Genomic DNA, 20447 nt, shown 5'->3' with positions numbered 1-20447 from the left:
ATGTTCCGATGGCTCTTGGTGAAATCTGAGTCAGTTCTGTACAATCAGTTCTGTACAATCAGTTCTCTGTTCAACAACACACAATACTGGTTACTGTATAGAAAAACAAAATACCAGTATGATAGACATTGTCATGAAACGGAGTGACCTGAAAGAAAAGTTGTTTAAAAGAAGAGACCTGTGTGTGTTTCATGTAGCTGCAGGTTGAGGCTTTTCTTAAAAAGAAAACAGTGCCAAAATTTTGTCAATGTTGCTTAATTTTTTTTAGAAAAACGGGTTGGGAGAGCACTTTTCAATTAACTGCAGTCATTCATATAGGCCCTGAAAAACCAGATCCCATTTGGAAACAGGTAGAAAATTTTTCTGTTGATGAGTTATTTAAATACACAGACACCATGTTGTTTTTCTGGCTATCGTACAAAAGTGATTTACCATTGCCTTTTGGAACATATTTTTGATCTATACCCCCGGTATTCTCTAGTCTCCTACCAAAATGCTTGTTAAGTTTAATGAGGACCTGGATAGAGGGGGCAATATGCTGGCTCTGTTAAAAAAAGGGCTATCGCTAACATGTTGTAAGCCTCCCTAAGTCCAAGGAGAAGGGTGGCATTAATTTTTTTTTGAATAAATAAATAAATAAGTTTAAGCCTGATAAACTGAGCTCTTTCTGCTTTATAACTACAAAATCAATGAAACAGGATTATCTGATAAACTGATATGTGCAAATAAATATTGACTAGACAAAATAGCCGAATGGAAGAAGAAGAAAAGCCAGCACAAGGACATTTGGCCCAAAACGATAACAGATTTTGGAAATATGACATTTCCATTTTTATGGCTGTCTTGTATAATTTTCCAAGTAGATGTTTGGCACAAATGCTCTTGTTGAATGAATTTTCCCTATTTGGAATATAGAAAACAAATGGCACTGGAAGATCTAAAGTAATTGTTTATTCACAGAGTCAACTGGAAAGCACAGCTCTGCTGAATTCTCTAAGGCCGCCTTAACAGCCAAAGGCATTCTTTAAAATGTTTGTTGTGTAGGAAAATACTTGGCATAAATTGTATTGAGCAGTGGTTTCCCATCTTTTGATGATGTTCAGGGGAAATTAATATATTATAATTAAAGTGTAAAATTTGTCCAGGATAGCATATTGGGTGTGTGTCTGCAACTTTTGCCCAGGAAACAGAGCTATAGATTAACATTTATAGGCATAGGTCTCAGACTGTGATTCAATAAAAGTTAAAATGAGAGTGACATCTTGTGTTCAAACTAGTGAACAATTTCAAAGGTTTCAGATACAGTACGTAAAATGAAAATCCCTAACATTTTCTGTTACAGTTCTACTTCTTTAGAAATTAAAACAGAAAAAGTATTTTAAATGGAAATGGACAAAAGGCAAAAACAAAGCTGGTGAAAAATAATTAAAATATGAGACATTACTGAAATAAGGATTGACAATGTTAGGTCTGAAAAATCTTAGTCTTTCAAAGCAGTTGTTTTAGCTGGAGAATGCTGGCAGAGTATTTTTATTTATTTATTTATTTTGTCCAATACATAATATACATTGAAGAGAATATATATGTAGTAATATAAATAAAGAAAAGAATAGAAGAAAAGATATAAAAGTATAGGTGAACATATTTGAAAGGAAGAAAAGATAAATGAGATAAGGAGAGACAATTGGACAGGGGACGGAAGGCACACTGGTGCACTTATGCACGCCCCTTACTGACCTCTAAGGAACCTGGAGAGGTCAATCGTGAATAGTCTAAGGGAAAAATGTTGGGGGTTAGGGGTTGACACTACTGAGTCAGGTAATCAATTCCATGCTTCGACAACTCGGTTGCTGAAGTCATATTTTTTACAGTCAAGTTTGGAGCGGTTAATATTAAGTTTGAATCTGTTGCGTGCTCTTGTGTTGTTGCGATTAAAGCTGAAGTAGTCATTGACAGGTAGAACGTTGCAGTAATTCCTTTTTCAGAGTGATAGTATCCATCACTCAGATTGCTAACTCTATTTTCATGAGTTTAAAAGAAGCCTCTGTTTTTCAAAGAAACTCTGGGAGATAAAATGGCAGAAGAAGGCAGAAGAAATCCTAGAGTGTTAAAGGAAAAAGATGAAGATCAAGTCCAATTAAACATGGATACCGATATGAATCTTTTAAGGCTTACCTTCTGTTCTGCCGGCGTGTTTCAACCGCCCGTAATTACAGGGTAATTAGTCCAGGAAGACACACACCACACGATAAAAGGAAAACCCAAACGTTTTTATAAACAGAAAAACAGAAACAGCTCCCTTTTTAAATGTCAAAGGGATTTTCTGGTACAAACAAGACACAGGTTAAATGCAATCCAATTGCTCACCCAATATCTGGAAAATTGAGTCCAATTCTAAAGTCCAGAGAATCCCCACACAATCTTGAACAGCACAAAAACCAGGATCTTGACAAAACAATGAATCAGATAAACTGCCACAAGGCTAAACCAGCATGCTGTTCTTTTTATCTGTAGCACTAATTACAGCAGCCCCACCCAACCACAGGTGGCCTCATTTTCTCTTGTAATAATCCTTCAGTTGTTGTCTCCTATGCATCACTCTACACATGCGTGGATGTGTCATTAATTCTTGCTAAGAATCCAAGGATGATACAGATGATTGATCTCCTCCTGGGCTGTCTGCCAAACGTCCCTCTTCCCTGTCACTCACGCTTCCTTGGTCAGAGGAGGCTTTGTCGGCAGATTCCATCGGGAGCAAAACAGGCCTGCGGCATGAGGATGTTTCCCCCACATCCACCTGCACATTCCTTGGGGCAGGAGCTGGGCCAGAGCTAACCACAACACCTTCTAGTGGTAAGAACATCAAAATATAACTATTTTCCTGCTTTGATAGTATCCACAAATTGCCATCTGGGGATCTTGCCTAAGCCTATTTCTTCCCAACCAAGTCATTACAAACTGAATGGCTATATTTTTAAGGCCTGCCCCATATCTCTTTCCCATTAATGAATTAGGTTGGGCTTTCCCAAACAAAACTGGATGTAATTTGGAGTTTCTGTTAGAATGCTTGGCTCCTTCTTAAATAATAGGTGGTAGCCATTACTAAGCAAGTTCTTACATAAATCCATATTGTGCACCAGCTGAATTCATTCCTAGATGGGAGGTTCTGCTCATATTCACTCACACCTTGGTTACCTCCTGCCTGATTACTATGACAGATCTATGAGAAACTGCCCTTGTAGAGCACTCAGAAGCGAGCGGCATCTGCTTCGCAATGCAGCAGCACAAATTATGGACATACAGTAATATAAGCATATAACATCACTTCTTTTTCAGCTGCATTGGCTCCAAGTAAGTTTCTACAAGGCAAGATGCTGATTGTATTTAGAGACGACCCCTTCAGGTACAGGGCCAGGTTATTTGCAAATCAGCTTGTCTGCATTTATTTCTGCCCAATCAATAAAATCTGTCAGTATGGACATGCCCCTATATTAAAAATATGATTTTTATTTATTTTTTAAATGTATTTTATACAATGTTTATTATTTGTATAAAAAACCCAAGGTGGCAAACATGTCTAATATTCCTTTTCTCCACACCACTTTGTGATGTGGGTTGATGGGACCCAGGAAATATATCTTCTAATACTGTGTCTCCCTTGTAGAATTGCTTCCTGAATCCAAGATGGTTCTCACCCTGCTTATCTTATTTTTTTTCTCTCAGGAAATTATGTGAGCTCATTTTTAGAGAGTTGATTGTGTTGAGTTCCGATACTGAAGAGACAGAAGATTGATGGAGTGACTTCAACTCTTTATTAGGTTACAGGCAGTAATGGGCAGCCAAAATTTTTACTGCCACGCTGTGGGTGTGGCTTATTTTGTGGGTGTGGCTTTCCGGTCATGTGACTGGGTAGGAGTGGCTTGCCGGTCATGTGACCAGCTGGGAGTGGTTTGAACAATCATCATCGTTCAAGTGAACTGTTAAATCCTCGACTTACAACATCACCAGTGTCGCTCACTGAGGTGACAATTTCCTTTTGTTTCCCGTGCTCTCCTTCCAGGGTCACCCTCTGCCTCAGGCTGGGTAGCTAGGCAAATGGGAGAAAAGAGGGGGGAGGAAAAGGAGCCCCTGCAACTCCTGCCGGTGCTGGTCTCCCTGCCGCTTTCCAAGGAGGAGGATGGGAGGGGGGGATTTAAAAATATAAGAAAGCCGAGGGAGAGTTACAAGGTTATTATTGCCACATGACACCTTTTCATCTCAGCTGCAGGTGGAGTGAGGGCTTCACAAGGGGGAAAAGACCGCAGCCCTGACCACTTTGGCACGGCTCGGCTTGGCTCAGATCTCCTTTTTACCCCTGCTGCTGCTATGCGCTCCTTGCTTTTTTCCTCTTTCCTCTTTCCAGGAGGTGGCCGCGTGAGGCTGGAGGGGAGCCAGGCAGGAGAGAGGTAAGCTCATCCAAGGCCAGGAAGGAGGAAAGAGGAAAAAAGCAAGGAGTGCAGACACAGCAGCAGCAGCAGGGGGAAAAAGGAGAACTGAGCTGAGACCTGTAATCCAGGAAGTGTCGGTGGAACTGAGTTCCACCCCGTCCTGCCTGCTGCCTACCCTTGGTTACAGGGAGTAACTTCCAGCAGCAACATACAAAAGGCAAGGAGTTTAAATAGGGAGCCAATGCAGCAGGAAACCAATCAGAATGTTCATATTTCACTTCCCTGTTGGACTGGAGTGAAAAGTTCCCAACTTCTTCAGGACATAACAGATTTATATAGTGATTTATATAGTGAGATCAAATGCCTTGTTTGATAAACATTCAGTTCCATTATGTCGCTCCAAGTCACCCCCAAATAAAGGGATTAAAGGATTGTAAAAAGAAAGAAAAATTAAATGCCTCATTGGGTTTTGATTTTTGCTAGTAGTTTTGCTGTTTTCATTGGATTTTAACTGCTCAGAGTTGCATGCTTAGCAGGAAGGTTATACAAACTGAACAATTAAATAAGTAAGTAAGTAAGTAAATAAATACATAAATACATAAATACATAAATACAAATAAATACAAATAAATACAAATAAATAAATAAATAAATAAATAAAAAAACAGGATAGGAATGGTCCTCTCAGTTCAGCTTTCTTCACAACAATATCCAGTAATAAAATATTACTTCTAAATCTGGTTAAGATAGTCAATATACTTTAAAAGTGATTATGTGGGCAAAATATACTAGGTAAATAAAAAAGATTACATGGACAAAATATACGGTAAGTAAAATTTGGTTGGCTAAATTATTCAGTAGATTTATTCACACAACATTAAACTATGGCTTACTGCATTTGGCCAATTGACTGGCTTTGCATAACAAACTGCATAAAAACTAATCCCTCTATAACCTTCATCATGTATTTTACTATGTGTATATTGATATATACCCACTAAAACCCTCATTGTGTATTGGACTTTTATATCCTTTCTTTATATATAATAACTCATGTCTATCATCTTCAATATGTATTGTGCATTGGACAAAATAAATAAATAAATAAAAATAAATAAATAAAAATAAATAATTGGGTTTAATCTGGTCTGCATGACATAACTTGTCAACTACTTAGCCATGGTAAACCTTAGGCCAATATTTCCTTTAATTTATTTGCCACAAGTACAAGGCTGTTTTTTTTATATACACTGCCAATATAAGCACTGATATAGGATAAAGTTTTAGGTTCAAATATACGGTAGTTTGTGCTCATTTTAAGAGTACTGTAGTAATTCTCAGGATGCTATGAGGTGTTTTGGTACCCTGAAAAAAACACAATTTGCAGCATTTGTGTGTTGATGTCATGGCACATGATGATTTATCATGGCTCATATTGGCCTGTTTGTTTATTTATTTGTTTGTTTGTTTGTGTGTTTGTTTATTTATTAGAATTCTATGCTGCCCTTCTCTTGAGACTTACAAGGCATCTTACAACAGGATGAGGCGGCTTACAACAGGATAAATACAAAATATATAATTTTCCCACTGTATCTAATGGAATTTATGTGAAATTATGCACATGTGTAAGTTTCACTCAGAAGTACACTATTTACAAAGCATATTTCATAAAGGTAAAGGTTCCCTTTGTACATATGTGCTAGTCCAGTGATGGCGAACCTATGGTATGGGTAACAGGTGGCACACGGAGCCATATCTGCTGGCACATGAGCTGTTGCCCTAGCTCAACTCCAACATGCATGTGTATGCCAGCCAGCTGATTTTTGGCTCCGACAGAGGCTCTGGGAGGGCGTTTTTGGCTTCCAGAGAACCTCCAGAGGAGATGGGGGACACATTTCTACCCTCCCCCAGCTCCAGGGAAGCTTTGGAGCCTGGGGAGGGCAAAATATGAGCCTATTGGGCCCCCCCAGAAGTTGGGGAACAGGCCGTTTCTGGCCTCCAGAAGCCCCTGAGGGATGAAAGAAGCTGTTTTCACCTTCCCCAGGCACTGAATAATGGGTAACTCGCACATGTGCAATAGCGCACGGCCATGCTCTTTCGGCACCCAGGGGGAAAAAGGTTCGCCATCACCATGTTAGTCACTCCCGACTCTAGGGGACAGTGAAGAGCCAGCGCTGTCCAAAGACATCTGAAGGCACACGGAACGCTGTTACCTTCCCACCAAAGGTGGTCCCTATTTTTCTACTTGCATTTTTACTTGCTTTCAAACTGTTGGGTTGGCAGAAGTCGGGGCAAGTAACGGGAGCTCACTCCGTTACGTGGCGCTAGAGATTCAAACCGCAGGACTGCCAACTTTTCTCATTGACAAGCTCAGCGTTTTAGCCACTGAGCAACCCTGTTCCAACCGTGTTCCAACCGTTTATATTTAATAAAAGGCTTTAAAAATAAAATGTCGCATTATTTTAGTAATTGTTTGAAAATTAGAAATTTGCAATAAACTTTGCAACATTTATAGAATGTCAAAACTTTATCTGGCTTAATCAGAGAAGAAAATCTTTGACAGTATTTTTTCCTTCCTCTTATAATTAGATGCTACTTTTGACAATATTTGGCTTTTTTTCTCACACCATATATTTTCTCCAAGACACTCTTTGTGTTAATCTATGAGTTTATTCAATACCATTCTAAGTAATTATTCAGATACTTTTGCTATAATACACGTTTAATTTTCTAGTCAAACTGTCAACTTTTGAGGCAGGCAAGATATCACAATAATTATTGGAACTCTTTTTTATTGTTATAAGTTATATAGGCAGGAACTGGAAAAGCTGAAAGTATTTACTTATGCGCTATATTTTGCCAAAGAGGATCAAAGCAGAATTATCTTCAGTATCTTTCTTGGGACTAAAATGATTTTTTAATATACTAAAATAATCTTTTTTCAGTTTTACCTCTGGACTCCTGTATATTTGGCCACAAATAAAAATAAGCCAGGCCCTGATTTGCTTAACTAATTTAGTTGGTTTATTGAATAAACATTATAGGCTCCATTCAGACATACCAAATAATAAATTCTGATCTATAAACCACAATTGTTAGATTAGCAAAAGCAAGCATACCAAATGCATAAATAATGTGTGAACACACATTAGCTACCATTGTACATATTTCTGATTTATTTAAATACAATTTACCCAACTGCCTACCTTTACATATCGATATTATAGCTGCCATGCTATATTTGTTTTGCATTTAAGTGTCAGGATAATGCCCCAAATCTGGATTCATTTGAGCTTTTCTGCTTGATATCTTTCATAGACGGTCCGTGTAGCATTTTTGGAAATGTTTTACCATTTCTTTTTCCCCCCCAGGATTTTTCATGATTCACCAAATATCAAACAACCCTAGGATACTAGTGGTGGTCTCTGCCTTTCAAGTACTAATCAGATACCTTTAACTTTTCTTTCCAACATCAGCCAGGAGGTTGTGCTGCCACCTAGTTGGGTGAACCTGTTAGATGCTATTTTAATGAAGCATTATATTGGTTTTAGGCGTGTCAGCTTGGAAAAAGGTAAACATATAATCTGAGACTTTTTTCAGAACTGCGGACTGTACTTCCTGGTTCTCCTTCCTGCGTTCTTTCTCCAGTCAGAGCAGCCAGACTGTTCAGCCAGTACAGATAAATTTGAATAGAATAGAATAGAACAGAGCAGAAATCTTTATTGGCCAAATGTGATTGGACACACAAGGAATTTGTCATTGGTGCATATGCTCCCAATGTACATAAAAGAAAAATATTCATTTTTAAAGAATAATGAGGTACAAAACTTAATGATTGCCATAGGGTACATATAAGCAATCAGGAAACAACAACAACAACAACAACAATAATGATAATAATTTATTAGAATTTGTATGCCGCCCCTCTCCGAGGACTATTGTAATATTGTAAGACTATTGTAAATATTGTAAGAATACAAACAATATGCTACAGTCATACAGTCATAAGTAGGTGGAGATGGGTGATAGGAACAATGAGAGAAACTAATAGTAATAGTAGTGCAGAGTTAGTAAATAGTTTGAAAGTGGTGAGGGAATTATTTGTTTAGCAGAGTGATGGTATTTGGGGGGGAAACTGTTATTGTGTCCAGTTGTCTTTGTGTCCAGTGCTCTATAGCAACCTTTTGAGGGTAGGAGTTGAAACACTTTGTGTCCAGGATGCGAGGGGTCCGTAAATATTGTCAGGGTCCTCTTTTTGACTGGTGGAGTATACAGGTCCTCAAGTGAAGGCAGGAGAGGGGTATTGGCAATTGAGGTACCTCAACCAGCCTTTCAAACCCCCATCGCACAAATCCTTCGATCCTACCGGTTGGAATCTTACAATAATCCTAGAATAATCCCCCCTACAGTTCTGATTATCCTCTGAAGTATGTGTCGGCCTTGTTGGGTCGCAGAACCGAACCAGGCTGTTATAGAGGGTGCAGAGGACAGACCCAGTCACAATTCCTCCGAATAGACTCTCAAAGCTCATTCCGTAACTTATAGCGGAGACGACGGTCTGCTTTGACCACCCTCCCGCCCCGGCTCAGACGCGGGGCGGAGCTGTTCTTGCCAAAGCGCCGCCGGTTTGTTCCCACACTGTGTGTCAGTGGGACAGGGCGCGCTGCGCTACCTCAGAGGCAAAACGCTTTCGCCTCAGCTCCTCTTGTTGCTCTCCTAGAAAAAGAACTCTGGCCAATTGCGGAGAAAGCCTCGGAGTTTCAGGGTTTTTTGGGGGGGGGGGCACTCCCAGTCATTGATGTGTGGGGCGGGGGGGGCGGTTGTTTTCGCAGGGGGCCGCGAGAGTCTTGCAACGGAAGAACTCGGGCACTTTCCGTGAAGGGGAGCGAAAAAAGAGGCCGCAACACGCCCCGACTCGTCCCATCCTTGTGTTTGGGAACCACGTGGCAGTGACTCACTCTCCGGACCAGAGTTGTGCAGACGCCTGCCGGGGGCGCCGGTTCTCCCTTTTCCACCCCCTTCTCTTGCCCTGACCGGTCGCCGCTGGGGCCCTCCCACCATGGTGGGAATTCGTCGCTCCTTCGCGGCCGTTTGTTGCTTCCTGGCTGGAAGCCTCCTGTCTCTGCCAGGTACGTGCACCGCTCGCCCCATCCCTGCTGAGAAAGGTCGGGTCTCGGGGTGCAAGCAGGCGCGGTGGGAAGTGTCCCGGACTTTTGTGGGACCTCAGCAGCCATTGCAAAACCAGAAGTCCCTGGTAGACCTCCTCCTTGGCAGATTTTCCCCTAATAGATCTCCCCTTGATAGATCTCCCCCTGATAGATCTCCCCTTGATAGATCTCCCCTGGCAAACCTCCCCCTGGCAGATCTCTCCCTGATAGATCTCCTGGATAGACCTCCCCCTGGCAGATCTGCCCCTAATAGACCTCACCCCGGCAGATCTCCCCCTGATAGACTTTCCCCTGGCAGACACCACCCCCCCCCCGCGAGTTTGCCCTTCCTGTTTCAGTTGGACGCGCCAAATTTTCTGCTATCTAAGAAGGCCTCCCTCTCTTGGTTGCCTTAAGCCTTTCGGGCTAAATTTCCTGGAGGGGACCATTGGTCATCTAGAACAGTGTTTCCCAACCTTGACAACTGGAAGATATCTGGACTTCAACTCCCAGAATCCCAGAATTCTGGGAGTTGAAATCCAGATATCTTCAAGTTGCTAAGGTTGGGAAACACTGATCTAGAGGGTCAGGGTTGCCTTAGGTTCACAGCACGATGGGCTCTGGGGTGTCCTTCCCTAGGGATGGCATCCAGTTCTTCGCCCTGGAGCTAAAGCCTTGAGGTTATATGCAGGCCCCCACCACTCAAAAAGTTTTTTATTATTATTTTATATGCAGGCCCCCACCACTCAAAAAGTTTTTTATTATTATTTTTCTCCACAAATCCCATTTTTATAACAAAACACGTATGCCTTAAAATCTATCAATAAGACACATATGCATTTTTGATATTTCATAAATCGATATCTTATTTTGCACCTTTTTCAACTCCTATTCTTCAGTCTGACTCAACACTCCCCTCTCTTAACCTTCATCCCCGCTTCCTACTTTCTTACTCTTTCTCTCCTCTCGTTGGGCTTGTTGTTTACCAAATGAGTTGGTGTTAGAGCTGAGGCTGCCACGTCCACCACCAGGGCATTTGGGGACTCAAATAAGGCTCGATCAGAACAGTAGTTTGCAAAATACTCTCTGAAACGCATCCATAAAATGCTCTTCTGTTGGTATATTTTATCAGTAAGACTATCAGCCTTCAGAACAGTTTGCGTCAGATCTCCGGTTCAAAACCTGTCTCCTTCCCCCCCCCCCCCCCCACTCTGTTATATGTTTATCTACACTACTTAGCTCATAGCTAGCTTTGCCTTGCTCGCTAGATTTCTTTATTTCTGCTACATAGGAAGCCACAATTTTCTTTGGTGTATTTGCTGCAGAGTTAGAATATTTTCTTCAAAGCATTTCCTGATTGCAGATTTAAGATTTTTTTGGGGTGTGTGTGTGTTTCAGGGCATCTTATTAAGAGGATACAGGGAGGTGACACTTCTTCTGCCCAGATAGGTGTATTTGTACAATGCATCTAACTGGGTCAGTTATAATTGCAGCTGCTGTACTTGCCAGTTACATACCTAGTCTCTGAATTCACCAACTTTGATTTTGTGCATATGTATGTGTATTAGCATATTATGCAAACTCAAACTGTTTGATGGCTGATAAGTCTATGCTTAAGGAAAATCCAGTAAACAAGTTGTGTGAATTCAGGCATAAAGCATGCCTCTCCCAATCTCATGTCTTTCTCTTGGGGTCCAAAGTAACAATCACTGCAGAACTTGTTTAAATTCAAATTTCCTAGCACTGATCTGAAAAAACAAGAGGACCACTTGGGTGAAGACAAATGAATTGTTCCCTCTCTTATCTATTCATAATTCTATGGCTCTAGGCCAGTGGTGAAATCCAATTTTTTTTACTACAGGTTCTGTGGGCGTGGCTTAGTGGACAGGAGGGGAAGCAAAATCTCCATTCCCATCCCACTCCTGGGGGGAGGATATTACAAAATCTCCATTTTCAAAGCCGGAGAGAAAATCTGAATGAATACTTAATCTAAAATCCTGCATGTTCTAATCTGGAATGAAATAGGCACACCCAGGTTTTGTGTAGATATTGTTTTCTATTTGCCTAATAAAAAAAAATGGCATTCCCTAATGCTCTCATCTAAATAATAATCAAGCCCAGTCCTGCTTAGTTTCTAAGCCTAGGCAAAACTGACCTGGTGCCAACTACCATTTGTATTAATACGAGTTGCATATAATTCCACCTCTGTTGTCAGGCATTGGGGAATTGAGACTTTCCCTTCCCCCTAGGCTTATAAAATTTATGCATGGTATGTCAGTATGTATGATTGGTTTCTTAAATTGGGGTTTTTAAAATTAACTTAAATATTAGATTTGTTTACATTGTATTATTATTGTTGTTAGCCGCCCCGAGTCTATGGAGAGGGGCTGCATACAAATCTGATTAATAAATAAATAATAAATAAATTCGCTTTTTCTCTTTCAAATCAAAGTCTAGTTTATGTCTTTCAGAGCATTGCTAGTCTGTCTTAAGAAATCTATATCTCATGGTCCAAAAGTCTGAAAGTGGTGTCCATTCTTCCCCCCAAACATTTTTCATAGCAAAATGTTTAAGGAAATCCGAACAGTTCAAAACATAGTTAATTCTGTAAAACTGCAAGCATAGCTCAGGGGAAATATTATTTTTTCGGATTCAGGTAATTCTGGTGATACCCCTGGAATTTTATCCGTGGAAATGACAGTGGTGATAGTTTCGTCTTTTTTAGTACACAATCTTATCCAATTACTTCATTAAGCTTTCTCTGTTAGAGGAAGGAAAATACGGTAAAAAAAGAGTTCAGGCACAAAATAACTTACTCCCCAATTTGCTGTCCCTTTTCACATCAATTGTTTTGGATTTGGATTTATTTCTTCTCTATGTGTTGTAAGGATGCTGCCATATTTTGTTTTCCTGTTTTTTTTTCCTGTACTAGGAGATGGGAAGAATGGGTCATCGGCTTCATCCAACACAATTGCTCAGTTCACACTTCCTCACACTGAAGCCAGAAACTTCCAAGCCACATCCATCAGTAGAGATGACGTTATCACAAGCACCCCACAAGTCAGTGTCAACAGCACTGGTCAGACGGATTATCTGAGCACTATTACACCTGGCTATTCGAATACCACAGTAAGGACACAGACTCAGACTGCAAATGAAGCCTCTAATAGTAGCCCTGATCCTTCTTTGTTTCTTACTCCAACGGCAAATTTGCTGGAAACTAATACACTTGGCTTGGATGATGATAGAAGATACATCAATGCCACATCCTTGCTTACTTCCAGCACTAAGATCCCGGTTACAGAAATTTTGCAATCAAAGGAGACACAAGGTAAGTCTGGTCAGTTACAAATAATTTATTGTGGTAGGTGGCTTAAATAAATATGGCCAGAAGGACTCAACTAATTCTGCTTCACAGTCACAGCCTGTAAAAACATTATATTAGATTACAGTTAGATACTCTGTATTTTGAAAAAAAAATGGAAAAAAGAAAGAGAAAAGAGAATACCATCTGAGCTGAAAAAATTACACCTTAAGTTTGCAGAGTTATGGTCCTAGAGGTCCCTAAGGGGGTGTGCATTATGTGTTCATGGCTATGTTTTGCTTCTTTATATCCATTTATTTGTGCCTTTTTTTCATGTGTCCTGTTTCTTTGCACTTGTTGACGAATAAAATGAAATAAATAAATGAATACCCATCTTTCAGCCAATTCTGGATGGATCCAGAGGGCATATGAAATCATTATAAAAATTGTAATACACAACCAGTGAAAACATAAAACATTGAACCTTGTTCGTGTTTTTGTCAATTAGGGTGAAAATGGATTTAATACAAAGGTGGCTGAACTCAAAGTCATGAGAACCCTGCCTGCTTTCTTAGGTCCAGTAGACATGGTACCCCAGTTATATTCACAGAACCTGCTACAACACTGGAGTCTAACTGTGGACCTGATTTATTCACATACTTTTGATTAGATTTGATAACTACCATGTGTTGTGAGTGGTCCACGTCTGTCTCAGCTCGGGAGTACTGGCATTGCAGGCCAGTGTTCTTGCCATCTGAGTCTGTTCGTGAGAGTGAGGGAGAGTTAGGGACCGAGTAATCACCAGAGACTGCAGAACCCCCAGTTAGGGCATTGTCTGCATCAGAGAATGATGGGGACTTTGATGACTAACACCCCCTGTTAGATGCAAGAGTAAGGAGGATGAGATCCAGGCATGAATATCTCTCTAGAAGGGGTCCTTGATGTTGATTAGACCTATGGGAGATTTGGTCACTCCTTGGCAGTATATAAAGACACGCTACTGGGAAAGGGGTGTGACAAGAAATGTTCCCATCATGGAAGATGGTGCCTGGGATCTGAGATACATACTTCTTTTGCTCCCATGGACTTTGTTTCCGGCTTTTTGTATGAGCTGCTGCAGCCTGGACTGTGGATGTGGTTAAACTATCAGAGGCACTTCAGTAACAGAGATTTATGGCTCTAGCTGGGCGCAGCATCCCGGACTGTCTTATCTCTTGCTAATTTGATAACTGCAGTCAGCATGAAGTTCCTTGAGTTCAACATTTTATTGTACAAAATGTCTACTTTTTATCATTACTTATCTAATGTTTTATATGTATAAATTATCACCCTATAATTGTTTGACAGATAAATACATACATACATACATACATACATACATACATACATACATACATACATACATTGTTTTACCAATAGACCTTGCTTATTGAGACTTTAGAAACAGCATGTATGGGTCTTTATTTCTAATAATTGATCGGGCCAGACAGAGCATCATGATTTATGTTAGAACAGAAGAAACATTCACAAAAGGTCTGGCCAAAGTAGATTTTCTTTATTTCTGAAATAAGCATAGCCAGGATTCTCACCCATCCCCACTGTACTGACAGCTAAATGTTTCTCTGCAGGAACAACAGCTGCTTCGCAGCCAAAATCTTCTACATTCATTACCACAGGACCAGCAAAAAATACCACGCCAGTCATGGACCAGAAGGCTTTCACAGAAGAGAATACTGTGGCCTCCACATCATCTCCAAGGACTACTATTGGTGAACAAGTGATCACAGTAACTACCTCCAATATTTCTCAAGCAGTAACATTTGAGGTTGCCTCCTCTACTCTCTTACCTCACAAAATCCTACCAGCAGCGACAGAGCAACCAGCTAAACATGAACACAAGACAACTGTATTTGTTGTGGGAAACAATCAAGGTATATATTTAGCAATCTTGTTTCTTTTTTGGAACAACAGATTTAGAATGGTTTGTGAGAACCGAGAATCTTGGATAAAACCATGGAAGAACTATGTATGCGTTGTCTGGTTTTTAAAATGATAGGGTTTTAGTTATTTTTTTTTAATATTAGATTTGTGCCACTATAATATTGTTTTTATCATTGTTGTGAGCCGCCCCGAGTCTTCGGAGAGGGGCGGCATACAAATCTAATAAATTATTATTATTATTATTATTATTATTATTATTATTAATTATTATTATGTAGCACAGTGACAAAGCATATGCTCTGCAAAAAGAAATAAAAAGTCCTTTAGTCAGTTTCTGATATCTCCAAATTAAGCTAGGAATTACTTTTGCTTGAAAATAGTTTTGGGGAAAACTAAAGTATGTTGGGAGAGGCACTGCAAATTTGTATAAATGATATTAAATATAATGCTGGATTTGGGTTATGCAGCTGAACATATTCCTTTGATTGATTAAAAAATAGGTAGGTGGGTGAATGAAGCTTCATAGTTTTAAGAGATGAACTATATTTTATTGCCTTTTTCATGCTTTCAGGTCCTCCCAGTATACCGGTAGTCAGCCCAATAGGAAAGGATCCTCTGGTGATTGCTGTCGTCCTAATTTTTGTTGTGACAGTAGGGATCCTGACTCTCCTGGGTTTCTTGAGGTATCGACATCGTAGCAGTAGACTACGGTTTAGACGTCTCCAGGACTTGCCTATGGTGAGCATCTGCTGGGTTTTTACCCATTCTGTTATTTTTCTTCTAAATGGGAACAGGAATTCTAGAATGTTGAAGGGGGAGTGTTCTGTTGAGCTCTCTGGTAGAATTCTCCCGAAAATTCACAGATACAAATTTTAGACACACACACGTTTGAAAATTCAAAACAATATTCTTTATTCCGAAAATTCAAATAAACTAAGCACTCTTTTTGTATAGCAAAGAGTACTCATCTCCAAACAAACTGGTAATTTGTACAAGTCCCTTATCAGTTCTGAGATACTTAGCTTGCAGCTGTGAGGCAATTCACAGTCCTTCTTCTTTCACAAAGTGAAACACACTTTGCTCTGGTTTAGTTTCAAAGTGGGGGAAAATCAGCACACAAAGGTCGAAGTCAGCAAGGCAGGCACGGAACACAATGATCAGATAATCCTCCACAATGGCCAAACCCACAGGCTGCTATTTATAGCAACCTCACTAATTACCACAGCCCCACCCAACCACAGGTGGCCTCATTTTCTTTGATAATGATCTCTCAGTTGTTGCTGCCTATGCATCGCTCTCCGCATGCGTGGCTGTATCATTAACTCTTGTTCCAAATCCAAGGAGGAGCTAGATAATTGATCTCCTTCTGAGCTGTCTGCCACACTCTCCTCCTCCCTGTCACTCATGTCTTCTTGGTCAGAGGAGCCTTCATCATCAGATTCCACCTGGAGCAAAACAGGCCTGCGGCATGTGGATGTCTCTCCCACATCCACAGTCTTTGGGGCAAGAGCTGGGCCAGAGCTAACCACAACAGGGAGGAACAAAGGTCACAATCCAAATGTTCACATTGATAACCGATCCTTAGGAACATTCAGATATAATTAGTGAAAGGTTATGCACTGAGAGTAGCAAACATATTTAGTGAATATTATTACATCCATGGAGATAGAAAAGGAAAGGGATCGCTGTGCCTGTAGCTAGAGTCGATGTCAGGCTGAAAGCCATCATGTGGACTTAGAGGCTTTGGACTGCCACAGTAACACAGCATAAGGGAACTGGGAGGGGTAGAAGAGAAGTTAGAGCCACAACAAATTCCTTCACCCAGTGTTCAAGGTCATTTTTTGTTCTGTGTCAACTGTATGAAAGAGGAAGTAGTTGAATCCTTGCACCGGACTGGTCCACATGATTGCATTGAATTTAGTACTGGAATGACTGAAACGTAACCAACATGGCTCTGCTAATAAATTGAAACCTTTTGCTTGCGAACAGTGGAGTGGATTCTGATTTATTTCTCAGATGCTATTTGGGGCGTTGGCAGTCGAGTTCTTCCAGATCAATGGAATAGCCCAGTGATGGTGAACCTTTTTTCCTTGGGTGCACATGCGCATAATTCCCTGCCCTCTGCACATCCGCATGACCCCCTCTGCGTTGTCCCACCCCACACATGCGCACATGACCCTCTCCCCCCGCTACCCCCGTTTCTCAACTTCTGATGGGCATGATAGGCATGTTTTTTGCCCTTGCCAGGCTCTAGAGCAGTGGTTCCCAACCTTTTTTTTGGCCATGCCCCACCTAAGCATCTGTAAAACCTTGATGCCCCCCATGTGACAAATAATTCTAACTATCCAAAAAGTGAACTCCTACTCATGCGGAGGAAGCCTAAAAGGCCATTAACTTGGTTTAAACAAGGTTCCAATTGCCCCACCCCCCAAAAAAATCAATTGCCCCCCTCTGGGGCGTGTACCTCATGTTGGGAATCAGGGCTCTAGAGCAGTGTTTCCCAACCTTGGCAACTTGGAGATATCTGGACTTCAATTCCCAGAATTCCCCAGCCAGCGCTGGCTGGGGAATTCTGGGAATTGAAGTCCAGATATCTCCAAGTTGCCAAGGTTGGGAAACACTGCTCTAGAGGCTTTATTGGAGTATGGGGAGGGAGAAAACGCCATCCCCTGCCCCCCCCCAAATGTCCCCCCAGAGCCTCTGCATGAGCAAAAAAATCCACTGGCCAGCGTGAATAAACACGCTGGAGCTGAGCTAGGGCAACGGTTAGCGTACTGGCCGATATGGCTCCGTGTGCCACCTGTGGCACATCTGTGATAGGTTCGACATCAGGGGAATAGCTTTATTTGAATAGTCTAAAAGTTGGCATCTTGACAGCTATCTAAATCAGTTCCCCATTTCAAGCTTAATGAACTCATAATACTTTCTCATCAGGAAGCATGAGAATCTGATCTGGGAGATGGCTTCACTCCCACTATACCTTTATATTAGTTGTCTAGTCCAGGGGTAGGCAAAGTTGGCTCTTCTATGACATGTGGACTTAAACTCCCAGAATTCCTGAGCTAGCATGATTGGCTCAGGAATTCTGGGAGTTGAAATCTACATGTCATAGAAGAGCCAATTTTGCCTACCCCTGTCCTAGTCTGTCTGTTCCAAAGGGTAATTCTTTGAGATGGCAGAGGCTCAGATTCATTAAGGGATGGTTCAGAAGTCACTAAGAATATATATAGTATATAACTTAGATACAGTGATCTCTCGGTTAGCGCGGGGGTTACGTTCCAAGACCTCCCGCGCTAACCGATTTCCGCGTTATACTGGATGCGGAAGTAAAAACCACCATCTGCGCATGTGCGCCATTTTTTACATGGCCGCACATGCGCAGATGGTGGAGTTTGCGTGTGGGCGGCGGGGAAGACCAAGGGAAGATTCCTTCAGCCGCCCAACAGCTGATCTGCTCCGCAGCGCGGAAGCAGCGAGGAGCCGAAGATGGGGTAAAGGCAAAGGGGAAACCCCATCTTCGGCTCCTCGCTGCTGCCGCGCTGCGGAGCGGATCAGGTGTTGGGCGGCTGAAGGAACCTTCCCTTGGTCTTCCTGCCGCCCAGGCAAAGGGGAAACTCCAAGATCGCTTGCCGCTTGCCGCTTTGCAGCTTGGAGCCTTGCTTCGCCTCCTTCGCTGCAATAGGCAAGCGGCAAGCGGCAAGCGATCTTGAGAAAGAGAGAGAAAGGAGGGCGACTTGCCAGTCCACGCCTCCCTGGATGAACAGCCTCGCATGGCCCCAGCGCCGGGCTCCGCTGTTGCCTCCGCCCCCATTCGGCTCTGCAGCTGAGAGGCCTTCCCGGCAGAGCCCTCCCCAACAGCTCCCGCTGCCAGCGCAAAAAAGAAAAGAAAAAGAAATCCCCAAAAGAGGCAGGCACAAAGCGGGGGCACAAGGGGAGCTGCCCGGCAGAGGTTGCTTTTTTTCTTCTCGTGGGCAAGTGGAGGGGGGGAGAGAGAAGGGAGGAAGAGAGTGTGAGAGAGGAAGAAAGAGAGAGAGAAATGATAGAAAAAAGGGGAGAAAAAAGAGAAATGAGAAAATGATTGAAGCATAGTGACAGCAAAGAAAGAGAAAGAGACAGAGAAGTGACTCTTGGTGATGACGTATGACGTCATCGGGTGGGAAAAACCGTGGTATAGCAAAAAAACCGTGGAGTATTTTTTAATTAATATTTTTTGAAAAACCGCGTTGCAGCGTTTCGCACTAATCGAGACCGTGCTAATCGAGGGATCACTGTATTTCTCACTAATGTCTGGGTTAGCACAAAATTAAGGTTTTTCTCTTTCTTACAGGATGACATGATGGAAGACACACCTCTTTCCCTCTACAGCTACTAAACAATTGAAAGACTTAAAAAAACAAAACCTGTTAAACTCTACAATTTTGGAGCTGACATGCAAATAACTATAGTGTTGCAAGTCAAATGACTTATTTTTTAAAAACGCTTGACTTTCCCCCCCTTATTTTTGAGATTCAGCTTAACTAAGACCCTTTTCCTCAATTACATCTTCATTTTCTGTGATGGGATACATACAATGCAAGAGAAAAATAAATCAACCATCTTTTCAACTGCTGGCTTCATATCAAAGATAGGTTTGTTGGATTCTGAGAAAATACACTGTATGGGGTGCTTTTTTGTCACGAAAAGTAAAAAAAATGTGAAATATATGGAATATGATGTGTTTTTTGAGAATGGAAATGCAGCCAAACTGTGAGGGGGTGATCAGGTTGGCTCTTTTATTTTCTTTGAAGTACACCATGTTTCTATCAAGATTTAAAACATGTTCCAGAAGAAAATAGTGATCTCATCATTTTAATCAAGGCACTCTCTGAATTAAAAGTAAGAAAATTAGCCCAGCATTCATTTTCGTACAGGGCCACGCAAATGTCTCTGGCAAATTGAGACCAAGTTAGAAAGCAGTAATCTTCTACTCCAGTTAATGGCATTCATATTCACATTGCATAGTATGACTGTTGCTACTGAAGCTCCATTCCCTGCTCTGCTTTGTGGTGTTTTTGCAGGGAATAAGAGCAGCTGTAGTTTATACTGAATTCAGCATTTGATTTTAACATTAGTTTACTGAGAAAACTGCACTCCTTTATTTAATACTAAGGGATGGCACACAGGATGGTTTTTTAAAAAAAATCATTCTAAGTATTTTATCTAAGTACAGTGGTACCTCTATTTAAGAACTTAATTAAGTAGAATTAAATAGAAATGTTCTTAAGTACAGTAGTACCTCTAGACACGAGCTGCTCCACATGCGAGTATTCCAAGTTACGAGCTGCGACGCGAGCGAAATTTCTCTTTGATATCCGAGCTCAAATTCGGGATAAGAGCCGAGCTTCTGCTAGGTGGCACAAGAATCTCCTTGCTTCCGGTTATCTCGGCACGAAAAACAAAGTCTAAAGGCATTCGTTCAAGATGCGAGTTGATTAACTTACGAGCTCAGGTCTGGAATGAATTAAACTCGTATGTCGAGGTACCACTGTAGAAGCAGTTTTTCCCATAGGAATCAATGTAAAAGCAAATAATGTGTGCAAACCCATTAGAAAATAAATAAAAGCTCGGAATTTTGGTGGGAGGAAGAGG

At 41.3% G+C, this 20447-nt stretch overlaps 1 protein-coding gene across 1 annotated transcript; it reads left to right on the top strand.

Moving 5' to 3' along the window:
- Positions 1-9064: 9064 nt before the first annotated feature.
- Positions 9065-19522, top strand: LOC139165633 (uncharacterized). Its single transcript, XM_070748845.1, has 5 exons — positions 9065-9556; positions 12507-12905; positions 14507-14809; positions 15391-15557; positions 19147-19522. Exons 1-5 carry the CDS (start codon positions 9487-9489, stop codon positions 19189-19191), a joined length of 984 nt encoding a protein of 327 aa, XP_070604946.1. The 5' UTR covers positions 9065-9486; the 3' UTR covers positions 19192-19522.
- The last annotated feature ends 925 nt before the right edge of the window (positions 19523-20447 follow it).

This window comes from Erythrolamprus reginae, chromosome 3, assembly GCF_031021105.1.
Source record: "Erythrolamprus reginae isolate rEryReg1 chromosome 3, rEryReg1.hap1, whole genome shotgun sequence".
Taxonomy (NCBI): Eukaryota; Metazoa; Chordata; class Lepidosauria; order Squamata; family Dipsadidae; genus Erythrolamprus; species Erythrolamprus reginae.
The sequence above is the reverse complement of the archived record's forward strand: the minus strand, read 5'-3'. Positions and strand labels throughout refer to the sequence as shown.